Genomic DNA, 20305 nt, shown 5'->3' with positions numbered 1-20305 from the left:
ACATTTGTGTGCAATTATGGCATTAAAAGCTCTGCCAGTCTGAGACTTGATAAACACACAAGTATTTTCCTGTATCAAATTAACAAGAAGTATTTTCAAGGGAAAGAGCATAATCTTGGTAGCACAGGGGATCATTCTGTAGAAAAATAACCGTAGTATTTCTATAAGAAACACATCAACATGAGCTGTCACTAGCAAACTGGTGTCCGACAGTACAACTGCTATGTTGGCTCTTATTTATATCACATATAACAAATACTTCCTGCACCAAGAAGTTTACAAAATGATTTTTTTTAAAAAAACATTTCTAGCTCTAATCTTTTCTGCAAACACATGTATTTAAAAGGATGTTTCCTCGAGATTGTATTCCTCTTGTAAATAGGCAGTCATGATGTATGTGATTTAATCACGCAATTTCTAATGCCTTAGCAAACATGCAAGCAAAACATCTCCTTAGCTTCTAAGAGCTTATAAATGAAGGGTTAAACATACTACTAAAACATAACAGCCAATGCCTTTTCCTAACTCCCCTCTAACAGGAAGGCTGACAGATCCTGACCGCAGCAAACAATAGCTGGGATTGTACTAGCAAGAACTAGTTCAGCTGCATCACTTGCCAATAATTTTTTTAGCAGATTTAACATTCCTCTGTTTCCTTCACTTGAAGAGTATGATGAGGGGGGAAGGAGGAGGAGAAGAGTAGATAAATTTCCATCAGAGCCTCAACCACTGAAAGAATTTGTCCTTGGTACCTGCCAAATGTGAAACTTCAGACTAGAGGCCAGCAGGGCTAACCATTTGGAGATGATAGCAATGATCTCAGAGAGATGCAAACTGGGGCACAGAGCTTCTTTGGCAAAATGTTTTCTGGCTGCACAATACGTTGTTGGGCCTGGGAGCCCCGACACTCCCCACTCCAACAGCAGCAGCACAGCCACCGAAGCCCAAGGCTCATGTTCACACCACCACTGAGGCTCTAGTGGGGTCCAAACAGAAACTACCAGCTCTACACAAAATATGTTTTATAACTGCAGTTATGCCAGTGGACCAAACATATACATGCATGTGTGCATATGTATGCACCTACTATACACAGACATATATCTACATATAAAACATTTCAATTCCATTTGCATTCAAAACATTGCTGAACTAAAGGATTCAGCCACAACTGGAGTGTCTACAAAAAATACTCCAAAATCTCAGTTGCTCATTATACTGTAGAACTAATTGTCAGAAGCAGAGGCCTTGCAAGTCGCCAGTTCTCTTTGGTTACATATATCTATATATCTATAGATATATATATACACACACATTATGTTAAAGCCAGTAAACAGTAAGCAAAAGAGGCAGCCTACCTTCTATGTCATCTGGAGCTGTTGCATAAATGTTAGAAAGGTTAAGCTTCAGTCTGTCAGGGCACTCTCTATTTACAGTCAGGCTGGGTGATATCACTAGATCTAGCATTTCCTTATACCTGAAGGAAAACAAAGGAAAAATATAATTTATTCATTAATTATGCATGCTTACTAATGATTCAATTTTTTTTCCCTAAGAGTATAAATATTAAAGCTGATTACCTAAACCCAGGCTTCATATAAATTCCACATAATAACATTCACTAAAGTTTTCATCAAAGGGAAATGCTGAATTAAAATGCAGTACTTGCTCCCTTGGAGATTACACCCATCTGATTAATGCCTTCCCTTTCTTCCCAGATTTTGCCACACGAAAACTAAATTTCCTGATCTCTCATATGCCATCAGAGCTGGAATGTACACATCAGTGTCCAGTGAGGCTCCAGAACAGACTACTAAGGGCTGAAAATGAAGTTAAGGACAGTTAACAGCACTATCTAGTCTTACAAGATAATAAGGTTAGTATTGGTGATAGGATCAGTTTTCCAGGGGACACCTAAACCAGACACCTAACTACAATGTCCTGACCATTAGGTGGCAGTGATATAAGGACAGTCCCTTTCACCTAAACAATCTCATCTGATTTAACCAAATATTTCAAATGAACAAAATATAGGACTTGAATCTCCAAAGAAAAAAGTAATTTTGTGTGTGTGCACATGACCTACACTATAACGAAAACTTACAAACTCCACATTACACAAACAGTTTGGAAAAGAGAGTGACTAAATCATTATTTCAGACCCTATGCACAACATGAATAGGTCTATTCATCTAAATACCACCATTTTCAATATACATGTCTAGCTCCAGCTATACACCTTTTCAGAAGCAGGCTCCAAAGACACTTGCTTGAAAAAGAGCTGCTTGCTTCCTGTGGGAGTATTGGATGTTTTGGATGGGTACAAAATATGGCATTAAGTATATAGATTTGAGTACCTATGTTTGCAAGTTTGGGTAAAGACAATGGGGTAAGTATAGTAAGGAAACTGTGTTACATTACATATTTGCACAATGTCTTTTATGCAAGGCAGGTTTCTTGGACAGCTTTACCCCCATGATGTTCTGCCCTCGTGCAACCAATGCCTGCAGCTGGAATTGTGAAGAACCCACTGGACAAAGAATATCTGTCAATTAATTGTATTTATTTTTTTTAAATACACACAATGCCATGGAAACCTATTTGAATTTTCTAACACTACACCAATGTATTTTGCAGCTTTTGGTTCAAGTCCAGAACAAATGTTGAAAAGAGGACTCAAAGATGCTATGCCCTTCTTTGTTTCCTGCAGCCACATAAAAGTACATCCTTACTTCAGTCCCCCAGAGGCTGCTGGGGGGAATTAGGGCTATTAGGGAAAAGCGTAACTGTGCTCTCGGACAGAGCAGGGCCCCGGCAAGAGCAGATAGGATAGAGGGCATATGGTGGTGAGTGGATCCAAGGCACCTGGCTGCAGCCTGCATGGGCTGCCCTTTCCACTTAGCACTGAACATGCTACCTGCAAAGGCAGCTGGCACACCCCTGCTCTCAGGCTGGGACCTATCTGAGCTGGACTGTAAAGGTAGCAGATGGCATGGCAGCAACAGGCTGGTAGCAATCCATAGCACCTAAAACATCACGAAGTTCAAGACAACAGCACATAATCCTGAAATCTTGACACTGGGCTTCTGCAATACTAATCTATGCACTTCTGGGAGAAGCAAAGAGGTTTGTTTTTATTTTCTGTTTAAATACCACTGTATGACTTTACCAGCTTTGAGAAACAGAGAACAATAAACTACATATGTTCTACCTGAACCTCTCCAACCACTTTTACAAAGCCTGCAAGTCCCTGTGAGGAAGGCTGAGCATTGTTATGAACAGGCACAAACCAGATGAAGTATTTTACCTGTAACTGAACAGCAAAGACCAAAGCTGAGTTCACTTTCCCCACCTAACAGCTGGGAAGGCACTCTGCCCAGGCAAAAGAAGCTTCCATCCTCTGTGAATTTGCAGAACTGCCAAAAATGGGTATGAAGAGGCATAACCATGTACAACGTCCACAGCCCTAGTCCTCCTTTCTCCAAATGGGATCTGGGCTCCTCTTGTCTGCCTCCCCTGGAAATCCATGTGGGCATACGCATTTTCACCTCAAAGTCCAGAGGTTGGTACAGGCTTCCTGATTATGTGCCATGAAGGAAACCTTAAGTCAGCAGTGAATGACCAATGGGGGTAGAAATACAGTATTCTGAATCCAACACTTGTGACATCCATGCTCCCTAACTGCTGTGTGTTATAGATTTGCTAAGAAAACAAGACTAGCATAAGAATCAGTGTTGCTTTGCAGCTGGAGGATCTTTGTTGCTAGTGGGCCTCAAAGGGCTTCACCTTCAGATGTGTCTCTGTAAGACGAGCACAACTGCCTCCCCTCCCCTGCCTCAGACACAGACACTAAAGCACAGCAAGACAGAAATAAAAATGCAGGTGCACAGGGGCCACCATTTGTGCCTACAACCAGTGTCCATGCTACCAACTGCATGGAAATGTAACAAGGAGTCAGATTTCTATAAGGATATAATAGTCCCTAGCTGTAAAAATTCCTCCCTAAGTGACTCCGTCTAATGCCAGAGCCAAAATGGCAATCCAGCACTCCTGACCTAACCCTAAACAAAACACAGCCCATGAGAAACTGTACTTAGTCCTAATAGCACTCAAGGAAGCTATGCTCCAAACTGGTACCTGCAGACACAGGCTTTACTGAAGCATATGTGCAGCCTCTTCACAGGCAGTCTCAGGCATGGGGGAGGCAGGCAGATGCCTCGCAGCCACAGACCATCAGACAGTAATGGATGGTCATGGCCCTTCTGCACACTATGCTTATGCCAGAGGAAAAACAGATTCTTCTCCTGAAACAGCTATCTCACTTTTTCACTGGCACAGCCAGGCTGCCACAGAGAAAGGGGTCAGGAAGATTTTTGTGGTGCTTACTTCTCAGTGGGGAGGAACAAAGTCTCTCCTACAAGCAACTATGGCTCCTAAGGCTCTCTTAAAAGCAGCAAGCTGGACAGGGGCTCTTTTCCCAGAGGAATTACTTTACTTGGATCCATGGGCACCCAATTAAATTTTGTTTGCATGGCTAAGAAAGCAGGGCTCAGTTTTATACCAGGTTTTCCTTTCCACTGTAAGCAACATCTGATTTTTTTCCCCTTATTTGCTTGATGCTGTATCTGAATTGAGGAAAAGCACTGCTGTCCCAGATCCTGTCAAGCTGGGGATGTTCTACATTGTTTCTCAGATAACACATGCCCTTCAGCATAATCCAAAACCCCATCATTCATGACACTGCCCAGACTGTTGCCAAGTGAATGGGAACAGATGTTTAAAGGGAAATGATCTTTTATGATGATTAATGCACTTTAATTACATCATTGTTCAGAGATTTCATTAGCTACTCTCTGACTGATGATTTTTCTACTGGTTTTGATCTGTCCACTTTTGTATTCACAAAGTCACATCTCACTTCCCTGTATTTGTTCTATAACATTTTCCTGCTTTTTTTTCAGCTTCCATTTTTCTCTAGAGTATGTATTGGTTGCATGTACAAACAGGTGACTTCACAGAAATGCCTGTCTGGCTGTGCATGTCACGTATGTGTTTGCATTGTTAGTGGCTTCGCCTGTTTTGCACGCACCATTTAGCAATTTGTTCATGTGCATTTCTCACTTATGTACTTCTTCACAGAGTTTCTGAAATTCCAGTTTTAACAATGGCCATCTCCAGAAAATCTTCAGTAAAATAATGGAACTGGGATGGTATTTAACACAGAAAATGACATGCTGGAGGGCAACTGATGAAAATATCAGATCTTTGTTTGCTTGCTTTTTTAGACCAAAAACATTTTCTGGCTTAAGTAATGTACCGTACATCAGTAATAAAGTTTGCTGAATATGAGCTTTTATCAAAACCAGTGATGGAAGCATCTAGCATGTTGGGCTGACAGACATCTGGAAGAGCTTTTGGCTTCTATAATTAAGAAGAAACTTGCGTGAATTTGGTGCTTAGCTTTTCCACTAGAATCTCCTACTCAAACCCCAATATTTTGCCCTGAAAGTTGGCCCACAAAATCTCTGCCAAGAACAGAAACTTTTCTCTTTACTAATGTTTAGGAAGGAAAAAAGAAAAATAAAAATCTTTTTCAGTCATTCTGAAGCTAGGAAGGCTAAATTAAACATTTCAAGGTTTCAAATTTTTGATCGAGGTGTTGGGGTAACCTACAGATCACATTTTCTTTTACAATGATGTCTTGAAGACAGTGATTCTAGACCCCAATGCAAAATACTCAAACGTGTGATGAAGATCAAAGTACTGAGAGATTCCATCTCTCTCCAGCAAAGTACTCAAAGATGGGTGTAAGTGCAATGCCAAAGCAGGTCCCAGTGTGTGGACTGAGTCAGCAAGGTGCTCTGGATACTGATGATAATGATAACTTGATGAATAACATTTTGAGAGGATGAAACAGGAAACCACTATGGCATTGTGGGCAGATGCAACCACGGCACAGCTCTGCTCAGCACAGCTGAAATGCCAGAAGGCACTAGCGAGAGATGAAGGAGACTCCTTCCAAAGCTTGGACCTCTGCTGCTCAGGCATAATTTAAAGCATCTCTCAGTCTGCTCTAACTTGTTTTTAACATCCTCCACAACACACTAAAGGCATCACCTCAGGACCATGGGCATTTCCATCCCCGCTATGGAGGCAGTGGACTTGTTCCTGGTGGTCTGCATATTTCACTTGTCTCTACTCCATTTCTGGGGTGAGAAGATAGTATTCTGGCTTCAGTATGTACAAGTACATCAAGTGGAACAAATGTTCAAAAGAGCACTTCCAGGGCATTTTCAGTAAATAAAACACCTGGGTAATAAGTAATACCAGGTTAAACTCAATGGCCAAGTGATTAAGAGATTTCAGAGGGAATGTGTGCAAGGAACAGCAGAGCATTTGCCCTGTAATGACAGCAGTCTGTAGGAGAGTATTTGAGCAACAGGAGGTTGATGGTACAGTCCAGAAAGGACATACTGGAGTAAAAGACAGCGTGTGTTTGGAGGAAGCTGGTGCAGTTGTGGAAAAAATAAAGAGCATGAGCTCTCCATCTGCCATCAGGGGAGGAACTGATGAGTTAGGAGCCCTGCAGAATGAAGCAGGTGAGAAACCAAAGACAGGACTTCTACCCTTGGGAAAAACCTGCCAGATCCTACAATGGGAAAGACAAAATACTTTAAGGGAGTAAGAAATTGCAAAGAAAGTTTGTACATGAGGGGAGAGGCAAATCAAGAAATGACTCTCCATGTAACAACCCCATGCGATGATCTTCTCAAGAATTTTTACTCATATCTGGCTAGAGGCCAAATACAAGCTTAAATCACTAGATCTTCCTAAACATATGCATATGCCAACACAGAGCCCTAGGCAGGAGTGGTACAAGCCAAGTCCTCTGCTTTTAGCTTTGCTGGGAAGGAGAGGAATAGAGACAGAGATTGCAGCCTAATTGTAAGAGTAACATGTTTCCATGACTTTATCTGGTTTTAATTACTTGATCAATTGCTTTCATCTTTTTTCTCCTCAAAAAATGGTGCAGAATACTAAGTAGAAATCTGCAGCTTTATGACTCCAGTGCTACTTATCATAAAAAAAGAAGACAGTCTGATTCCCTGCTTCATTTCAGAAGTGAATTACTAAAAGGTAATTGCAAAAAAAGTTTAAAGATGGCTTTCTCAATCTCTAATTTGAAGAAAACAAACAAACAAACAAAAAACCCAATCCTAAAAAGTTTGTTGTTCCTTCATTCCTAGAAAATACAAGATCTGTTGTTATTTTTCTCCACATGGGTAAAATTTTCAAAAGCACCTGCTATGTCTCACTGTCATTGGGAATTAAGACTTCTACTGTTTTAACCCCTTGGGAAGCACGGCAGCTTAGCCAGCTTTGCCAGGACTAACTGATTGCAAAATTATGCTCCCCATTTTACTCCGCTCCTGCACAAAAAAAGGAATCATTCATAAGCAGGGAAAATGCTATTATATTGCAGCCACCTTCCAGGTGGTATAATAATAGGGAATCTCCCGTACTGAAGATTTTGGCTACTTCTACCCACACATTTCAATAGCAGAGGAAAATAATTTCATTTCCTCTGTCAGTACATTCCTCCTCACACTGTTAGGACAGTTTATCTCCATCTATAATAGATCCTTTGTTCCTTCTATTTCAAGAACTCAATGCTTCAGCAGGTTAAAACCACAGTGCTATTTTCTCTTTTATAATGAATCTTAGCTCATCCACAAGTACATCTGATAGATGTATGCAGGAAAGGCCTGAACAGGCATAAAGTTAAACCTGAGCTGGCATAAATGCTCATGTACAAGACTGACTGTACAGCCTCGATGACAAGATATCCTTTCAAGGTGACCTGCAGGGCAGCATGCCTCAGGCTGTTTATATTCCTGAGAGCTGCCTTTTGCTGACGTAATCATACAATAAAAGCAGCAGTGCTTGTCTGGATTTATCATTGCCCAGCCCATTCCAGACACAAAAGTAAGAGGACTCATAGTAGTATGGCTTGTAGCACAGCACCTGGGGGTGGGGGTACATAGTTGCATTGTTCTCCAGCACATAATATCTCAGGCTAAGGATTAAACCAAGAGGAACAAGAGAAAAGTTATGCAAAAGATAGGCAAGGGACAAAGCACATCAGACTGAAATCAGATGTAAAATTGAGGTGGTAACGAGGCTGCTCCGGGTAACAGGCACACAGCTAAGCCTTCTTGCAACTGCTGATCAGATTGAGTCAAGTATGAGAGATGAGCAAAAAATAAATAGGTGAGACAAAGAAGGAGCTGGAGGGTGTATTGGCTAAACTCAAGCCCACAGCAAGAAAAGTCTTTCATTTCAACTGAAGCAGGATGCCACTCACTTTCTGAAAGAGCTGGGGAGAAAGCCTCATCTGAGCAGTGCCTCTGTGTGGCTCAAAGAAGGCTGGGCAGAGGCTGCACATGGAGCATGCAGGGACACCCAAGCCCTCCCTGGCCAGAGGACAACAGTCTCAAACTGTGCTTCTTTGCATCCCCTCATCACTCCCCTTGCATACATATTGTCACCCAGTTTTTAAAATCTTACTTTTGGTCTTCCAAAACGTTCATCTTCTGTTCAGTCCAGTACTGGAATAGCTGGTCATAAGGTTATTTTAAAAAACCCTACAACTCTAACAAAGTGAAACAAATACACACATAGTGCTTCAGTTTAAACAAACAAACAAAAAACCAACTCAGAAACAACCACCCCAAAATTTAAAATAAGAGCTCAAGCATCCACGTAAGACCTGGATCACAAATAGGTTTGTTAATTTAGTAGTCAAATCGAAACTTTTCACAAAGAAAAACAGCCCCTCCTTTTCCGTATTAATTTTGTGTACATCTGAAATTATTCACTTCACATAAGAAAAAAACTGGTTTGGGTTTACATTAAGATTTTAAAATTCCTTTTTCTTTTTTAAATGTGTTAATTCTAAACAATTTTAAGAAAAATAACTGAGAAAATAACAAAATAGACCATTTCTGTCACACTTCTGAAACCACTATTGTTTAAAAATACCCGAAGTATTCCAACAGCTTTAAAATCCTTCCCCACATGGTTGTTTTGGTTTGGGTTTTTTAAATGAGAAAGTCTTTTTGATAGAAATTTTTACTTTCACTGGAAGTTTTCTGTCTTTCTCTAACCCATAAACCAGACAGTAAAAAACAGATTAAAAATCCTGTCTCATGAATTTTTTGAGCCAACTTCACTTTTTTGTCGTTTTTTTGAGGAAAGTCTGCCTTAAGATTTTTGAGTGCTTGAGACTGGCAAAAATAATTGCATGCCTTGTTTCCCTGGAAGTCCTGAATTTCCAGAAGCATTGGCTTGATTCACCAGGGTTCATCACCTGCTATTCTAGACTGCTTTTCCATTATTTTTTTTTAAACACGCTGTTTCTTTCTTGTCTCAGACCTGATGATTTTAAAAAAAGCAGGCTGTCTTAATATAAATAAGTGTTCTTCCCACTCCCAGCAAGGCTTCAGCGCTCCCTTCTCCAGGTGCTCTTTCCCCACCCCCCACGCTGCAGACACAGAGCAATACTGAGAAGAAAGAGGGGGGCCGGGCTGGGCTGTGATCCCCCCCTACGCTTCCTGCAATTAACTCGGGAAGAGATTGAAGGAAGATAGACCAGGGGAAGCATCAGGATTTTCTGGTTGAGCAGTCCAAGGTAAAGGGGATTCAGTGCACATAAAAACAAACAAGACCTGCTACCTTCACTGTTTGTTATGAAGGCACAGTCTGAAAGGCAGCTTGAAAACTTGAAGTGAGCTAATGATGGGGTTTGCGCCACAGACTTTCAATCCGGTAGCCCATCCAGGAAATACATTATATAATTGCTTTGAGTCACTGGGTTTTTTAAAATTGATTTCAACACTAGTACTTCACTTGGAGTAAGTCAGAGTGAGAAAGCTGAATTTTCAGAATGCCTTTTTTTGCTCTATTGCACCTGTTTGCTAAATGGAGCAACATTTGCAAACGATCTTCTTAGTCACCAAAGAATAAAATTACTCAGCTGTTTTACTGTGGACAATGAAGTACCACACATAACAGACTAAGTTGGTAAAGAAACTGTATGAGCTTATAGCCTACAGTCTTTTGAAAAATAAAACTGTATGTGTATACGTACATATAAATACATACACACAAATGTACACATATAATCTCTTCCAGTTTCCACATTTCTCTTTGACATTCACAAGCTTTATAATTCCATTACACCTCTTCCTATCCAGATTCCCCAAGCACGCCTGGGCTGCATGCGACTACAGAAAACCACTCTGGCAGCTCCAGCTGCAGAACCATGGCCCAAAACGCAAAACACTCCCTCCAAAGACAGGGCTTCACAAATCAGGCACTGTAGGGTCCAGCTCATGAAACTTATTTGTCACGACTTAGGCACATCTGTCCACTCCGAAGAACTATGCTTTTTATCCCTTCTCCTCAGAATCACAAGAGCTAAAAACTCACTTAAATGTAAGTCGCAAATATATGATTTAAGAAAAATGATGAGATTTGGAATGAGGAAATATTCATGCTGAAAACATCTGGGTTCTGCTACAGGAGTGTGCAAGAATGTGTTTTGTCTTGTAGCCTACTTGTTACTTTTATGTCAAGTCACTGATTTCATCTAGCTTTGAAATTTATAGGAAAAGGAGCTCTGAGAAACCAAATCATCTACAATTCTTGAACAACAATAACCTCCACAGAGAAGAAAACCTAAAGAAAACAAATAAAAATATCTCATTCCACAAATTCTGCAGTACTTGGAATCAGCAGAGTTGTGGGGTTTGTGGGGTGGGACCACAGAAAAGATGGCTGCGGGCAGCAGCGCGCTCCGCCACACACCCCATGCTCCACGCAAGAGGAGATGAAAGCAGTTACTCTGCCTGCTGCTACTGCAGGACCTATCTACATGCAATTGCAGAAAAAAACCCATAGATTTAAACTGCACTAAAAGCAGCACAATTCTGACATGGAATGAGGAAAAACTTAGATGTTCTAACATACGTTTTCACTGGGTAAATATGTATTTTGCAGGGCCTTTAGCAGGCACGTGGCTAATTCACAAGGGGAAGCAAAAGAAAAGGGAAACCTGAATAGGACACAACCAGAATAGTAACTTCTGTCAAATCTGTATGAATATATCAGAATGTTCTCAACAATGCTGGTCAGCAAATGGGAGAAATGCTGGAATTATCATCCTTGTTTCTTCAAATGTCAAACTTTTCCAGCCATGAAGCTGCCTCCTCGTACAGAAATACATGAAAGATTCTTTCCGTTGCCCACAATCCTCCTCTGAGCATGCTCCCCCACGTCCACGCTAGTGGCTCACCTCCACGTTTGCCACCATGGGACCGAGGATAGTACTTTTATACTGTTCCCTCTATTATGTTTTTTAATCATTTCTTGCCAGTAGGGTTTGAACCTGGGTTTTGGTTGGGGTTTTTTTGTTTGGTTGTTGTGTTGTTTTGGTGTGTTGGTTTTGTTGTTTTGTTGGTTTTTTTTTTTTTTTTTTGGGCGGGGGGGGGGGGGGGCCCTTACTCAGTTTTCTGCTTTACACATGCCACGGTGAGGAAGGAGTACCACCTATGTTTGGACATGAAACTCTAGTCTTACCAGCAGAAAAAAGAATCATTCTCAGGAGCGGACACTGGTATGTGTGTTTGCAGAGCTGGGGCATTATTTTGTAAAACATTCATATTAATACATTGTAACGTAAAGCAATTACACAAGCAAAATTAAGCAGCCAGAAACTACTTCAGCTCTACCAGACGAAGATGAAGTAGAGACAATAAAGCACTAAACATCACAGAAGAACATCTGCTTCAGAAAGTAATGAAAAATTGCAAGTGGAAAACAGAGCTTTCCTTTCCCACATTGCAACATGGCATGACAGAATCTATTTTTAGGTAGTAATTTGCGTAAAACTATATATTGAATGCAGCAAGTAATAACTTCTGTAAAACTATGTTCAATACAGCAGGACAAGACAAAGAAGTCATCACTAGTTGCACAGGGCTCAGGAGGGAAAACACCATGCAAACAGCACACAGAAACCATCGCCAGACAGGCCTGAAGCAGCAGAGTGCTGCTATGGAAGCTACGACTGCTGGCTGAATACATCCATGAATTACAGGGCAACATTCTCTCACTGCATACACAACATGTTTCGAGCCATGTGTCCCACTCGTGTCCATTTCACTTTGTTTCAGTTTGAGCTGAACATTAGTAGCAACCTCATTTTCCTTCTGCTACTCAGCAGTCAAGGGAAGGAAGAGAGGAGCTGGATAATTTCTTAAAACCAAGAGAAACGAAGATGGTTTCACGCAGTGAAAGTTGGCCATTAGCTGGAACGAGTGCCAAAGGGAAACATTTTCCAGGAAGTTTAGTGCCGGATGGCTTTACCTTTGGGAGTGCTGGCTGCAGGGAGCGCCGGCAGCTGTCTTTGTCCACAGATGGATGGCTTCACGTTCTTGTGGATTTAAATGTGCATGGTTACCCATAAACATTTATACCAGCCAGATCCTAAAGAACTCCTGATTCAAAGGGTAGTGACGCATCATTCATGAAGTTTCCAGAGAAAAATGAATGTACTAGAAGATACTTGCCCACAATGTTTGAGAGGTAATGCTTTTAATAAAATCCACAGGTAACTGTGCAGGAAAGGGTGTTGCTCACACAAGACCAGTTCTCACAGAGGACACAGTGAGAACAAATTAGTTCTGCTACAGAGAAATAGCAGATCAAGCCCTGGTCTGAGACTCAGAAAACCCGGGGTTTTCTCCCCACTCTGCCCCTGGTAACTCACCTGATCCCTAGGCAAGTCCTCTCTGCCACCACTGTACTTTCTGACCTTTGTGTGCCTTCCCTACACAATCTGCAGGACAAGTGTTCCTCTTCTGTGTATGTGCCTGCCAGGGCAATGGATTTGCCCTGAGGCTCAACACTGTGTGGGTGGGAAGGACTGTCTTGTCCCACTTCTGCAAAACTGGGACAGCACATTTAATACCAAAGTCAATAGGCCCATGTGCTCTTGCTAGGGAAAGCCACCCTTCAACCCTCCTGCTTTGCTCTCCTTATCGATAAAACAGGAATGACGGTGTTAAGCCTATGGGACTTCTGAATAAAACTGCTCTGTTAGTGCTAAGGTTTATGGAAATACCAGATTCACAAAGTTTAGACCATTCTGTGATCAACATTGAATTTCTGGCTGGACCACCTTCAAACATGTTGAGTCAAACCAGTAAAGCCTAATAATGTAAAAAGAGCTCATTCCCTCCTTTTGATCCTGTGTCCTACTCTCAGTAGGACTTCCAGGTACTGTTGTACTAAATAAACAGCAACAACAAAAATTACATATATAAAATTTTCCCTAGGGCTGCAGTTTATCTTGAAGTAACACATGGCAGCTTCTGCTGAGTACCTCCAACACGGCAAGCACTTTGTTTTACTCCCTGTGACCAGACCATGTCAGACTCAGCACTGCTACCACCACTGCATCAACAGCAGGAGATTTTAGAAAAACGTGCTTGGGTGTTTTGAGCACATTAGCATCCACATTGTCCACAGGTGTAATACTGCTAAACACTGTCCTGCAAAAGCATCGTTCTACGGACAGACAGGAGGAGACATGGACCTGCGCTAACCCTGACATGAGCCAAGCATGCATTGACCCACAGTTTGTACTGGCCTGGATATCTTCAGTGGTCATATTTACCTTTGCAGCTATCTCATATGAATGATCCAGGGAAAACAAGATGGATTGAATAATCCAGACTCTCTTAGAAGGTCCTGACCAACCCCTGCCTGAAGGACATCATAGGCAGCCTCAGCTGCGTATATGCACTGGGGCCTTAGATGCTGTAGGGCTGGCAGCTGCCTCTACAAACAGCAGTGTGGTGCAGTATAAAGGTGCATGTTGTCACAAGGCTGAGTCTGACATCAGCTAGGGAAAACTACGTGTAGTTGTTGAAGGAGACAACCGAGAATTGCAATTCTAGTCTTGCTCCCAAGCTCTGTCACTAACAAATTGGGCAAGTTTCTCATGACTACATTAAGGCCTCTGTAAAACTGCAAAATACAGTATAAACTGCCAATTAAGCTCCTTTTAGGGGCTGGGAAATGCTCTGAAATCTTTAGGTGAAATCTGTTACACTGCTGCAGTATCAATATCCATGCTGATGAATAATTACCATCCTGAATACAAGACAGCCAAGAAGGAGGTGAGGCACGAGAGCTGTCCTTCAGGGCATGTTCTCTCACTCATTTTTGGTCCAAAAGCTCTCCATTCCCAGACTATGAGAATTTCTTCACCCTTTTGATTTACTTCCTAAACCTGCCAGAGTCCTGCAATGGCTCCAACAACCCAGTGAGAAAGGTAAGGCTGCCTCTTTATAACAGGCCTGTGTCAGCACCTCCATTCTCAGCCTGTAAAGGAGTAGCATTCAGGGAATAATAATTCAAAAAGAGCTATGGGAAAAGAACTATGAAATGTAAGTTAGTAAAAGGACCTTGGATGTGAGGAAAAAGTCTAGCATAACAGTACAGGTGAGGCTGGAGTGAGAATGACGTACCCTCTCCTTGGTTAAATCCCCCAAGTCAGACTTTCTCTGACCAGAAAAGACAGCAAAGAGGAAGGTCTGTTGTACATGTACGAGACTGAAAGCATCTTTCTTTGATTGGGACTCTCTTTTCCCACCCTTCTGCCCCCAGTGAGGGAAGATTATCTCATCTGTCTGCAGGAATAATCCAAGGAAGATGATTCTCAAGAATTCAGAAGCAACAAATGTTTTATAATCATGTTTTATATCTTTAGTACACTGTTTCATCTAATTATGAAGTATCTTGATGAGAGAAAACACAAATGCCAGCCTCTTTGTCCTAAACACAATTGATGCCCTTAAATACCAGAAGGAAACAGGACAAAGTCTCTGGTGTCTCTAAAACTGAAGACACTTCCTTAAGAAACTGGAAGTATAATACAATTTAACAATGTGTCTGAAAACCCTGTACTGCTTTGGCTTGCTGTCATAGTCTGGAATTTAAGCAGCATCCCAACCATCCCTCAGCTCCTCATATTTAAAAGAAAAAAAGTTTAAAAAAAAAAATCTTTGTGGCAGTCCATTACTACACATGAGGGAGAACAAAAAAATCTAACACCACTCCCCCACCCTCCCAAAGCTGGCTTCCCTAATTGCTTCTCTCTGTCCGATAGATTTTTGGGTTAGGGTTTTCAGGGCGGGGGGGGGGGGGGGGGGGGGGGATGGGTTCTTCTTTTAATATTGAATTTTCCTTGTTGTGGTCTTAACTAAAACATCACTAAATCAGACCTTGTAATTGCTGATTGAGCACGTCTGTGGCAGCAGTGGGACACAAACCCTGCTACCTGGTCTGAGGGCACTTCTGCAAAACTGGGACAGCACATTTAATACCAAAGTCAATAGGCCCGTGTGCTCTTGCTAGGGAAAGCCACCCTTCAACCCTCCTGCTTTGCTCTCCTTATCGATAAAACAGGAATGACGGTGTTAAGCCTATGGGACTTCTGAATAAAACTGCTCTGTTAGTGCTAAGGTTTATGGAAATACCAGATTCACAAAGTTTAGACCATTCTGTGATCAACATTGAATTTCTGGCTGGACCACCTTCAAACATGTTGAGTCAAACCAGTAAAGCCTAATAATGTAAAAAGAGCTCATTCCCTCCTTTTGATCCTGCTTAACACACTCTTCTTCATAAATGCTGTAGGCAAAGCCTGTACAGCACTAATGCAATTGCTATGAAAAGCACTATGAATGCAGGTGCTTGCTCATTACCACTTAACCCTGAAGCTGCTTTCCAAGTGCATGGCCTGAACATATAGCTGATTTGCTCGTGGATTATGAAATCCAACTGTACTCTGATATACCTTCCCTGCTTTAAGTAAATCAGGTTACCAATCTGGATTTAGTAAATATTGTGGTTAAATAAATCAAATTTATAAGCTTCTAATGTTCACTTAGTCACAATCCTTTCTCTTCATTTGGAAAGAGCAGAGAGTGGTCTTGGAGGAGAGGCTATCACTCAGCTGAACTTCAAGAAGTTATCCTTCCCTCCTCTTGTTTACTGATATAATTAAAGCCATCTGTCCCCCCCTCTTTTGACTCTTAATAAAATAAAAATCAAATGTCATTATTAATAATGATTATTGATCTCAAAAAACTTATTTGAAGAAGGAAATGTTTTCTACATGTTACAGCCAAGAATTCAAAGTTTTAATTCCCAGCTCTGACACTAACTCATTGGCCATACACAGCACATCTCCTTTACCCATTCCCTATTACAGTGCTGTTAAAGGCTTATTTAACTTTAGAGCAAGCAGTTCTGCACACCAGTAATTCTTGGTTACTGGACCTTGGGTACCTCCATGTGCAAGGTTTCATCTGTCCATACAAATGCAGAAAGGTTTGTGCTGTCATTACTGGCAATTACATGCACACGAGATAACTCATTTTTACAGCACTGAGCTCATCCTATGCTTTTAAAAACACTAGAAGAAGTTATTGTTTAGGTTAAGGTCTTCAAGAACCTGTGTGAAATATGTAGGAGTTACTCTGCTGGTGAATATTATTTCTGTAGTGAAAGTTGGTTACTTCATCATTAGAAATAACAAACTGTAAATTTTGTTGTTCCTGTACTTAACTGGAAGGTTCAGAAGGGATATTCTGAATCAGAAGACAGGCTGATGATGGTAGTTGATAGATAAAAGTTAAGTGGAGCCAACTTCTCATTTTAAAGAGCTACAGTACAACAGCAGTGAGCAAAGGAACATAACCTAATTGCTGCATACCTTCTGGATGTTAGAAGAACATGACAGCTAATCAAAAGCAATGGTCGAGCAATAACTGCACTGTGATTTGTCACTCATGCCAATTATTAGTGTGGAAGCAGCCAAGGGGAAAAGGAGTTTGCTCAGAGCAAACGTTCACATGGTGTTTTCCTGGTATTTATTCCATTAATAATTTGTTTCTGTGGATATTTGAAAGTCAGGCTAAAATAACAACATAGAAATAATATATGGGACCTCTTGATTCACTTTGTGGGTTCAGGTTGACTGAGGTCTGATTTCCCAAGAGTTTTGGTGTGATAATAGGCTGAAGCTTTTTCTTTAAGTCCCGGTGAAAGCTAATCTGGGCCCAAGATCCCAAAGCTGTTAGCATCAGGTTTATTTTCAAGACAGAGGAACGGGATTTTTACAGGGATGACCAGAGGATATTACCGAACAAGGAAGAGTTACGGAGCACCTTTGCAGACATCCTGCCATCCTGTCACTGATACACCGCAGCACAGCATGGAATTGAAAACCAAATGACAAATGCACCAACCCAATGCCATTCACACAAACATCCTTGTTTCCTTTGCAAAGTCTAATCTGATAAAGAAAAACACTTCCTGAAAGTGCCATTTTGTGATATTAAACAGGCCTCAAATTACTTACCAAGGTACAGAGGGACACTGACATTTGAACTGCAGGAGTTTTGTTTTCAGTATTGTTTTCCCCCCTGTGACTACTGCATTTGAATAACTGGAATTTTTAAAATCCCTTTTCCTCCTCTCACCATGATGTAATGCAACTGTTGCACAAGACTAACAATGTAGAGCTACCGCTGATGGAGCCAAGTTTGGCACCAAGAGAGATTAGGGTTGGCACCAAACACCATGATCTTTAAAATAAATTTGGCAGACATACTGAAAAGGTTTGCCATTGCTGCCATAAACAGCATACAGAGCAGTAAATGGAAAAGTGCTGAAAGAGACCATGGTTTTGTTACTGGAACAAAGACATCAATTAGCTAACCACTTAATCTAGCACTTACTTATATATGAAAACTAAGGAGTTTTACAATGTCATGTCAAAATTAAGGGCAGTAGCAGGGATCAAAGTGTAACATAACCATGCCTTTCATATGTCCATCATACCAAACTGAACCTACAAAAACCACCACCTAGCTACCTATTAGGCAGGAAAATCTCTGTGCGCAACTTCAAGTTCCATTAGATTATTCAAAGAAAAATACTTGATCCATACAGGAACATACCTGTCTCAACAAATTTCTCTTTCCAGTACTTTTCAGTTATGCTTTCCCGAGAAGGAATTTGCTCCTACTCAATGCTGTAGCAGTGCTCTGGGAAGAGATGTGCACATGTATTTTTCTTTTTTAAATGCAGATGGAATGGAGAAGAGAAATGCAAGTTTTCCTCACTGTATCCCTCTCGGCTTGAACTGAAAAAGCGTGGGCTGATTTTCTCTGCTCTATATAAAAGACTGATGATTTGTGATGTGGACATCTGCCTGCAACTGGACAGATGCCACTAGCTTATTTCAGACAGACAACTAGACAGCCATGTAATAGCAGCATTTTTCAATTGCTACTAATTTTTTTTTTAATTCATTACCTAGCTGAAAAACTCCATATTCCATCCCAAATTTCAAAACTCTATAAGCACCAACTCTCAAACAAGAGACCACCTTCACCAGGCAGATAAAATCAGAAGCATGTGTGGTGCCATAACAACTTTTTGCCAATCTGGTTAGCACTAAAACATGTAAGAACATTCAAAGCAGATTTCAAGTGATTTATCTGATCCTCAGTAGTAACCATGCCCTTTCACAAATAGTACTGACAAGCACTCCTAATGGGATATGCAACATGGTGTTTGTGTGTGAAGACATATAAAAGTTACAGCCACCTGTTGCAACTTACTTAGGCATAGATGAAAAGCAAGAATTGGTTTAATGGTGAAAACTTGACTTCCCCCCCACACACACACACAAAATCAAACCAACTGAAAAAAATAGGATCTGATTGCTATGACCTAACTTTTTGCCAGATGGCTTCAAGTTCTTCAAACAAAATGGTCAAATCTGAAAACAGAGGACAACTTTAAATGTCCACAAACCACAGTATCTTTTACTGGAAGAGGTTTACAGCTTCAATGACAAAACTAGGATCTTAAAGACCACTCTGTTTCACTAAAGACCAGTTTCCTCCTATCGTGTTATATATATACACCACTTACCCTTGGGAACGCCAGTCCAACTCTCAAGAAGCTACTCTGCAATACAGCTCGTAACCTCTGAGGCCACCTGTCAACAGTGACTGATCAAGCACAATGCCAAGTCAGGGGACTACTGTAAACATAAGAGTGCTAAGATTCAAAACAGCAACAGAGACGACTGCTTCATTTACAGGATGTCAAGACAGCTCAGGAAAATTTCTTGCAGGTACAGAAAATGGTAGCTACCTAGAGTTCATTCAAATAACCTAAGAGTTTTATCATCTGTACAGATTAGGAAATTCAGCTGCAAGTAAAAGCCAACTTTAGCTTCTTGGATATTTGAGAACAAGCTTACATGTGCCGTTAAGAAGGTGACTGCCTTAGACTTAAAAGTCAGATTTGATCTGCAATATCCCTAGCTCAAAGGCAAATTTCTTTCACACACATGGGACTTCAAAGGCCCTCACCCTTGCACAGCCCAGAAGAGCAGCCCGACAGCCTGGTTCAACAGCTGATGCATTTCCTGACATTGGATTAACTTCAGCTCATTGCCTTCAGCACAGTTTATCTCTGACACTTTTATGGAATAACTTCTACAACAGACAAAAGAATAAAAAATAATTTCCTCCCTCCAGCTACTACAGGATGGCACAGATATGTCCAATTCACTTATAAGCAGCACGCAAAGATGCTCTTGCTGACCCCCACTTTGCAGCAATGAGCTACTGAAAAAAGTAAAAATCAACTGTACAAAATGTCTGAATGCAGTGCTTGGCTTCCAAAGGAAATACAGCAGCTCACCTCTTTTTCTTCTTCCCAGAAAGTAGTCCTGGTACCTCTAGTGAAAAACAAGGACAAAGGAGATTGTGTCTAATTTCAGGGTTTTTTTTACTAGTGCATATACAGGAGTAAAACAAAAATTGGAGTAAAGGGGTTTGAGCTCGGGCAAATTACAGTACTACATTAATTTCCCTGAACTACTAATTAGAGATCCACCATAAAATACTAACACCAATAAAACTGCAATTGGGGAAAAAAAAAATTACTTTTTTTCTCAAGTGGAATTGTCAGAAATGGCAAATTGATGCCATAGTCCAGTGGCTAGGGTTCTTATTAGGGAGACGTGGATTCAGTTCTGTGTCAGCCACAGGTTTCCTGTTACCAGAGTATTTTACAAAGCCAACTCATATTTAATCTGCTTGCCTCTATTTCCCTTCTCTGTAAAGTAGGGATTACTGCATTTTTC

General features: G+C 41.0%; 1 protein-coding gene across 9 annotated transcripts in view; it reads right to left on the bottom strand.

Moving 5' to 3' along the window:
* EYA2 (EYA transcriptional coactivator and phosphatase 2) overlaps positions 1-20305 on the bottom strand; it is a 104899-nt gene that overhangs the window by 59003 nt on the left and 25591 nt on the right. For 8 of the 9 annotated variants that reach the window (XM_049817109.1, XM_049817108.1, XM_049817111.1 and 5 more), the window contains one exon: positions 1359-1477. In XM_049817109.1, coding sequence (XP_049673066.1) covers positions 1359-1467 — 109 coding nt within the window. In that variant the 5' untranslated portion in view covers positions 1468-1477. Of the gene's footprint in view, positions 1-1358; positions 1478-20305 lie in introns of those variants that run through there. The other variant, XM_049817114.1, reaches the window with a different exon arrangement.

The sequence above is a fragment of the Accipiter gentilis genome, chromosome 14, assembly GCF_929443795.1.
Source record: "Accipiter gentilis chromosome 14, bAccGen1.1, whole genome shotgun sequence".
NCBI lineage: Eukaryota > Metazoa > Chordata > Aves > Accipitriformes > Accipitridae > Astur > Astur gentilis.
The sequence above is the reverse complement of the archived record's forward strand: the minus strand, read 5'-3'. Positions and strand labels throughout refer to the sequence as shown.